At 44.4% G+C, this 7,944-nt stretch overlaps 2 protein-coding genes across 2 annotated transcripts; both read left to right on the top strand.

The window, feature by feature from the left end:
• Positions 1-203: 203 nt before the first annotated feature.
• On the top strand, positions 204-1,148 carry LOC120899597 (chaoptin-like). Its single transcript, XM_040305631.1, has one exon. The coding sequence runs from the start codon at positions 204-206 to the stop codon at positions 1,146-1,148; it is 945 nt and encodes a 314-aa protein (XP_040161565.1).
• Positions 1,149-4,914: 3,766 nt separating this feature from the next.
• Positions 4,915-7,032, top strand: LOC120904188 (class E basic helix-loop-helix protein 23). Its single transcript, XM_040314008.1, has 4 exons — positions 4,915-5,554; positions 5,845-6,077; positions 6,145-6,405; positions 6,479-7,032. Exons 2-4 carry the CDS (start codon positions 5,860-5,862, stop codon positions 6,699-6,701), a joined length of 702 nt encoding a protein of 233 aa, XP_040169942.1. The 5' UTR covers positions 4,915-5,554; positions 5,845-5,859; the 3' UTR covers positions 6,702-7,032.
• The last annotated feature ends 912 nt before the right edge of the window (positions 7,033-7,944 follow it).

The raw sequence follows: 7,944 nt of genomic DNA, 5'->3' as shown, positions 1-7,944 counted from the left end.
TAGAAGAAAAAATCCTATCACTTCAGAATGAAGTTCGTTTGTTTACTAAAAACCTTCTTTCTCCCTACTTCAGCACCGTCGTGACTGTTATTCTTCTACGCGTAAGTGTGCAAGGATTGAAATTTTGTTGCAATGAGCCTGACAGGCGATGCACCATAAAGGAGTGGAACCCATCAGAGGAAGGATATTTCTTTCTGAACCATATGCCAAACGGCACACAAGTAATACAAATTGTAAACCTGCAGAACGTATTGCTGGATGCGAAATTGTGTAGCACAGGGGTACAGTTTGTCAACAGCCTTACAGTCGACAATTCGCCCAAACTCGGTATCGTTATCATACCGGCCACATGTATCATAGAGACTCTGATCATGTACAAAACTGGCGTGCGAAACATTCACTTCGAGAAAAATAGGGCCATAAAAAGTGTGACCATTAGGAACAGTCCCATAACGAACATTCCGGCCACGCTTCTAACGCTGCCAGCCATCCAGCACATACTGCTCGAGTACACAAAGATCGCGAGTATTGATCTGAGTTGGTTTTATCCGCTGAGAGGTTTAGCAACACTGAAGCTAGTAAAGAGCAACTTGCAAGTCGTACACGGGGAAGGCAGTACGAACGTCACCACCGGTTTGAACGTTATAAACTTGAGCTACAACTCGCTGAGAACCCTCAATCTGAACGGGTTTGCACCGTTCGCCGAACTGACGCAGCTTGTGTTGACGCACAATAAGCTCGAATCGCTCACCGGTACGCTAAACATACCGGCCCTTACCGGTCTTATGTTGAATCACAACCGCCTTAAGCAGCTGGACGCGTGCCAGTGGAATGACACGCAGCGATTGCAGGGCATTACACTGGCACATAATTACCTTCGTCAAGTGCCGGCATGTTTGGAGCGATTCGCTAGCTTAGCGCACATCGATCTGAACCACAACCGAATCGGATACGTTCGGTGGGAAGATTTACAGCAGCTGCCCAAGCTTGCATCGATAGATTTATCGTTTAATCGTATCACCGCAATACCGCCCGACCAAGCCCAATATCCATCGCTGCTTAAGCAGCTGGTTCTGTACGGAAATCCGATCGAGGTTGTTACCATACCGGACGGATTAAATGACACTATTCATGTGACAGTTGTTTGACTCTATTTATCAGTGCAGCATTAGTGCATCCGCCGCTCCGACAGTCAGGCGCAAATTGCTCGAAAGTATTGCAAAATTGTCTAAAAGAGGCTTGTTTCAGCAGGCGCTTTAGGTAAAAACGTATGCAATCCACATTACAAAATAGTCAAATGTGTTATCTCTGCCATTTGTAGCATACATTTATTCACCAAAGGTGTATATTCTTATAATTTGCAGCAAAAATGCCACCGTTTTTGGGGAAATTCTTTTATCTCTTTTTAATTGCTAATCCGAGCTGGGGGAAATAATGAAAACCTGGAGCTCAACAAATGAAATAAAGTGTTTGATTAAGCAAAAAGCCTTTGATATTTTATAAATCCTGTAGCATAGATAAATATAATTTATTCTCATTATTTGAGCTTTTCAAAACTTCTACAACAAACTGCTCGACGGCAGTATTGATTAGTGATCAGTGAAGTATAGAGTTTCAAGAAACACCAGATAACCACTAGCTCAACAGATATTCATTATTTATTAATTCCTTGTTCGGGTTTCCTTGCAATTGCAATGTTTCATACAAACGGTTTAATTTGCAAATTTCTCCACCCTCATTATCGATCCGATCCGAGATTCTTGCCCCATCGCTTAGTAACGCCCGTTCCGCGTCGGTAGTTCTCAGTTACCTCAACCTGTCGCAAACGGTCGCCCCAAATCGCAACTAATTGCCATCGTTGAGTTTAAATGCCACCGCCTGACATTGTTTACGATTATTGGCGATCATAAATGAGTGCGATGTGAGTGTGTGGGTGTGTGTGTGTGTGTGTGTGTGTGCAAGACGCTAATTAAGTCCTTACGGCGTACGAAACTTAAACCCCGGAGAGGGAAGAAACTACCGCTGGGCTGCAGCTGGTGCAAAGCTGTTTAACAAGAAATAAATATTATTACCATCCCTTGTTTCGTGTTTTGCTCGGTCGGGTAAGAAGCAGTGGGACAGAAAGGTCTCATTCAATTCCAAGGGGAAGGTGGGTAGTATTAAAACTTGGTCTCAAATCCCATAAAACGAGCTCGTAGTGTTTTGCAACAACACTGTGAACAGTTCCATACGCAAACTCCAAATATCAAATAAGAGTGTCCGATAGTAAGAACGATTAAAGCCGAGCACTTCTTCGCATAGTAACGCAGAAACTGAACCAGAAGATTCTATTTGAGGTTGTTCTTAGGTCATCCCTTTTGCTGTAGGATCCGCTGCCCTTTTACGCTGTGTGTTTGTGTTGGTGGTGTAGTTTTGATGGAGTTGTGAGCAATTCGGTCGAAAGCAAATCCCTTTCCGTGCTATCCGTCTGACCCGATGAAGAGATTACGTCTTACTTCGTGTTGTGTTTTCTTTTGTCCTTCTTCACTCAAGGATATGGGGGCAAGGAAAATCAGTTTTCCATAACCCTGTGCTAAACCTCGCCTACCCGAATGTAATAGTCTTGTTGTATTTTTGCACGTTTCCTTGAAGGAAACAGCACTCTGAAAAGAGTGTCCACCAGAGATGGCTTTTTGCTCCAACAACTCGAACACAGTAGGGCACAGCGATTGAAAAGTGCCAGGAATAATCGAGCGTAGCAATGGGAATTGAAAATTCAACACTCACTTCATTTCAACATTCGGCCCTGGTTCGTCCTTTCTCGGATCGATGCAACGGTGCAGCATCACCGCCAAGCACTGCACAGATGAGTGAAACTAATGCCTAAGAGGCCTTTCCCTCTCTTCCATCCCTTCCAACACCATCTGGCTGCTTTCTTTTGCGATACACTCGGCAACGGCCGAGGGGTGCGCTTACTGTAGTACCCTCTCCCTATATCGCAAGGGTGGGATTTATTTGGCACAAAACGTTACAGAGACGACAGAGTGCCCTACAGGGGTTGCTGAATGCTAATTGTATGCTGCTCTGGCTCTGTATGTATGCACGCGTTGCCTACCATTGCCGGATGGATTTGTGCGTTCGCTGCGAGGAGGGTTGCGTACATAACGTACACACGCTATGTGTGCGTACGCCTGTACGGCACAGGGACGCATCGTTGGCAACTCGATGCCACCGAATGCTGTGCGGAGGCTGCCGCTGTTGCTACTGCTGTTGCTGCTTACGGTTCTGCACCGCTGCCATCGGGATCGTAATGTTTTGCGCCCATAATAGGGCGCCAGCTATACGCAAACTTTGCGCGTGATTCGCGCGTGGGATAAATTTGGATCAGAACGCACCATCCCGGAACCGTTGCCACTGGAGGTGAAATTGAATTCAGCACAATGGCAAGCAATGGGAAAGACCATTTATTGCTGGAGATGGACGTGAATTTAATGTATTTTGAATATGAGTGAAGAAGGAAGTTTGTATGTATTGTGAACAAAAATATTTAATCGAACGATTTAGGGTAAAACTTTGCTTTATGTCTTGGAATTCTACAAAATACTGGTGAAATGAATTTTACTGCATTAGACTATTTTTTACAAATTATTTTCAGTTTCAAATAATGTATTAATAAAAAAATACACGCTATAACTACCAAAAACTAAATATTTCAATCCAACAGCTACGCCCAAGCAAGAATTAAACAGAACTTCAAAACCAATTTAAAATATACCTGCATAATCTCTCCTCCTAAACCAAACCAATAAGCTAAAGTTTGCTTTATTTTTAAAAATATTTTTTATTCTACCAGATTCCTGTGATCAGATAATTCGTAACTTTTCAATTCAATCGGCTGCTTGATGTGGTTCAGGGGTGTCAAACTTGGCCTCATACGGTACTCTGATTTGGATTGAATTCCCAACTGGATTTTTCACTTGGATAAAGGTTGAACGAAATATCATGTTGGTATTTTTTGTTTGCATGATCAATACCCACTGCACAACAGCTCGTATGAAAAATGTCCCTCTTGAGCCGTTACCCTAATGTCATTAAACATCTGTCCGATTATGCACGGTTCTTGTAACATTTTTATCGGCCCTTTTTTGTATTCTGTGCAGTAGTGTTTTCTTCCCCAATTCACACACTTAAGTATGGTATTCTTTTTTAAAAATAAAAATAAAAACTTCATCGTAATCATTTCCATTACTCTCCTTCCGTTTGGTCCAAACTTAACGAATGAACCGTGCGGGTGTAAAAACCCACAAAAACTCGCCCGAGACCATGGCAAAACATACCAGGGAGGGATGCAAAGTTCCGTCCGACAGGTTGCGGTCACCATGCCAGCTCGGCGGTCTTGGATGCTGTGTGTGCATGTGTGTGGAGAGAGCGCCCTGTTAAATATTACATGAGCGCCACTTGTACTACACCGGGGTGTTGGGCCCCATCGTTTGCTGCCGACGCTTTTGTTTGAATATTTTATCTAAAAGCCCTAGCATTTGGAGGTGTCTGTAGTTGTGTGTCTGTTAGCATGGTTAAGCATGGAAAAGTTAGCCCAGGATAACAACCTAAAAGACAATAAAAAAAAGAACCACATTCAAATCCTCCATTTCTCAGCCCACACCTCTTAGAAGGGTGTGCGCGTTTATTTGCGCAACGGATTAATTAATTTCAACAAACAGACATTTAATTGATTTGTGGATCGTTTTTCAATCCATTTACCCGAGCAAAACGGGCAAACGAACGCTTCACAATTCTGCCACTTGTGCGTAGAGCCGTGTTTATATCGCCTTTATCCATTCCAAAGAGAGAGAGAAATAAAAACCCTCACCACTCGCGTATCAGTGTATTGGTGCTCTCGTGCGTTCCCGTGCGGTTGCCATGGTGGTGTTGCGCGACCGAGCAGCAGCGTCGTCCTTGCGCTGCCTTTGTGTCGGTTCCCCGATTTTAAATGCCCTGCACTGGCAGCAGGACGACAACAGTAGCGCCATCAAACGGCCATCAGCTGGAATTAGTGCTGAAACATCAAACCAGCGGAAACCGCAGCATCATCATCACCGTCATCATCACAAACACACGCTTCGCAGAGCGGTGCCGTGTGGTGCGGTGTTGTGGTGTGTTGCCTGCTGCGTGTCCAGTTGCGCGAAGATTTCTTGCTATCAAGTTCGGTTGCGTTGTTTGTGCTGGGTGGTGGTGTGTTTTCGTGTTGGAAAGGATTCTTCGTACAATAAGTGAGCAGGATTGGTTTGGAATTAGATTTGTGTTCGAAGAAACTAGTTACGAACGTTCGACAAGAGGTGCAAAACACAAGCCTGGATGGAAAGTTAGTGTGGATTGGAGTTGGTCGTTATAGTTTTGAGGTGACTGGATGTCAAGCGGCCCATCCGTAGTGACTCACCGCCCGTCTGCTGATGCGTATCCTTCTGCGTTGGTTGGCGATTTTCGCAGAACAACAACGGCTCAAATAACCAAACGCATCAATCCTCATTCTCCTTCATACTTGCTGCTGTAGCTGCTGATACACACGGTGCTGAAGGTGAGTAAAGCGAGAAATTGTTTTCAATTAATGAGGACGTCTTCGCTGGGCGATATCTGCCTCCCAAAACGTGCATCACCACCCCCAACCGCGTCAACAAACCATGCGCTCGTGGAAGGATATGCGACACAAAAAAAAGCCTACAAGGACTGTACAACCAGTGGCGCCATCTAGTGGAGCTTTCTTGAAACTCCACTCCAAAGCTTTCAACTGTCAACGAAAGCATGTTTGATTTGTTTTCTTTGGAATTATGACCCTACATTGGTTTTACTTGTTTTTCTCTTCATCAGTTTTCCCGCACACGAATGGATCCACCGCACAACCCGTTCAACTTTCATCTTGGCCCGCCGGCGTCCCACACCGGCCACGGACACCATCCGGAGCCTACGCCGAGCCCACCGCAAAGTGTCCCGGGACGCCGCACTCCGCTCGGTACGGTAGGGCTCGGGGGGTTTTACGCCCAGCCGCATGCTTCGTCGGCCACCCACACCGATGAGAATCGTCCCTCGGGCAGTGCGGAAAGGTAGACAAGCGAACAAATGTTTGATTTCCACTACATTGCTTCTAAACCGATGTTAAAATGTTTTTAGCCCACCGCCACATCACCACGTGCCCGTCCCGCCGGGCGCTGGCGGCAAGCAAAAGAACCGCCAGGGCAAATCAGTTCGGCTGAACATTAATGCACGGGAGCGCCGCCGGATGCACGATCTGAACGATGCATTGGACGAGCTGCGCAGCGTCATCCCGTACGCCCATTCGCCCTCGGTGCGAAAGCTGTCCAAGATTGCGACGCTGCTGCTCGCGAAGAACTACATCCTCATGCAGGCAAACGCACTGGATGAGCTTAGAAGGTAATTGGAAGGGATAACAGAGACCCCAGGACATGAATTGATAATCACTCGATGAATCTGATCCCGTTTTTAGACTGCTAGCCTACATACAGAGTGCTGCCGGTGCCAGTATTCCAACGGTGGACTTACGCACGATGCCTTCGGCCCTGAAGCTGCAGCAGCTGCTGCAGGCTCCCCATCAGGATCTCGCCCTCCAGCAGCCCTCCGGCAGCTCCTCCACCACGACCAGCACCCAGGCTGGTCAGGCCGGGGCTCTGCCACCACCGCCACCACCTGCCCCTAGTCAGAACCCTTAAGAGGGCAGTACGGCCCACTTCCATCCCATCTAGTCCATGTGAAAATGCGCCAACAAAATGTAACCATTTTTGCACAACTGTGCTAGTGTTAAGGTTTTTGCAATGCCCTGTAGTGTGATTGTACGACTTTTCAACTACTTTTTTTTCTAGTCGCTCCCTACATTATAATTTCTCCTAACCCGAGTAGTAGTGTTCATTTTAAAACCACCACATCTGTGTATTGTGTGTAGAGCTGCGTACCTTGTAGTGGTTAAGGGAAGCAAGTAGCGTGATTGCCAAAATTATGTTTAAGAATTTGTGAAATAAACAATGAAATGAATTGACTTATGGATTTATTGTGGAGTGAAAGATCCTACTTTGAATGTGAAAAATTTCCAACAAAATATTGAATTAAATTGAATCTATTCGAACATTGAAGGTTTAATGACTAAAATTGCATATTTTAATATTTACAAAACTGATTTAGAAAACACGTGGTAGGGTAACTGTACCAGTTTTCGGCAGGCTAGTGCAGCAGTTTCACAAAAACTGCTCATACATCTAGAATTTTATTATATTTCATGAAAATTATGTTATTTTGGTAGATAAATTATCGTATGGTTTGCTAGTTACGCTATTTTTTATTTGCCATTTCAACGCCATTTTTTAGAAATATTCGTGATAATGAAAATGTTGTTTTTGCTCCTATTTTCGGCAGTTTGTTCCTATTTTTGGCAACGCGAATACGAGTCAGAAAATGTTTTGACAGCTTTTTTATGTGACATGTATACAGGGCAGCCATTGAAGACAAGTGACAGCCTGACGGTTACAGCGTATGGCACCGACTGGCTAACAAATAATTATTTTCTCTTAATTTATTGCATTAGTTATCGTGAATTTATCGTATTTGATAGAAGAAATATCGTAGTGAATGTCCACATACACACGGTAGTGTATTGATCAAGTTTTATATGAATATTCAGCCAATTCAAAAGTGTGTTGCTATTTCAAGTTTCGACAGGAGCCCACAGCATTGAACTGTCAAAAATCAACATTTCCTCTTCAGTTTTCCTCATATTCGGCAGCATTCAAAGTGAATAATAACAAGTTTTTCGTGTTTTGAAAATTCCAAACGGGCTAGAGTAAATTACACAACCAAAGAATCTTTCATGAAAACTACACTTTCATTGGTTTACTGTTCTGATTCGCTTAATCTCAAAACCTGCCGAACTGTTATCTGACAACAAATCTGCCGAATATAGTT

Source organism: Anopheles arabiensis, chromosome 3, assembly GCF_016920715.1.
Source record: "Anopheles arabiensis isolate DONGOLA chromosome 3, AaraD3, whole genome shotgun sequence".
Lineage (NCBI taxonomy): Eukaryota > Metazoa > Arthropoda > Insecta > Diptera > Culicidae > Anopheles > Anopheles arabiensis.
This window is presented reverse-complemented; position numbering and strand designations above follow the sequence as displayed.

Bases quoted from the DNA above. Each gene is read 5' to 3' on its own strand.
- LOC120899597 (XM_040305631.1), top strand. From the start codon at position 204: ATGCCAAACGGCACACAAGTAATACAAATTGTAAACCTGCAGAACGTA.
- LOC120904188 (XM_040314008.1), top strand. From the start codon at position 5,860: ATGGATCCACCGCACAACCCGTTCAACTTTCATCTTGGCCCGCCGGCG. The intron at 6,078-6,144 runs GTAGACAAGCGA...AAATGTTTTTAG, and splicing joins CCCTCGGGCAGTGCGGAAAG to CCCACCGCCACATCACCACG. The intron at 6,406-6,478 runs GTAATTGGAAGG...TCCCGTTTTTAG, and splicing joins GCACTGGATGAGCTTAGAAG to ACTGCTAGCCTACATACAGA.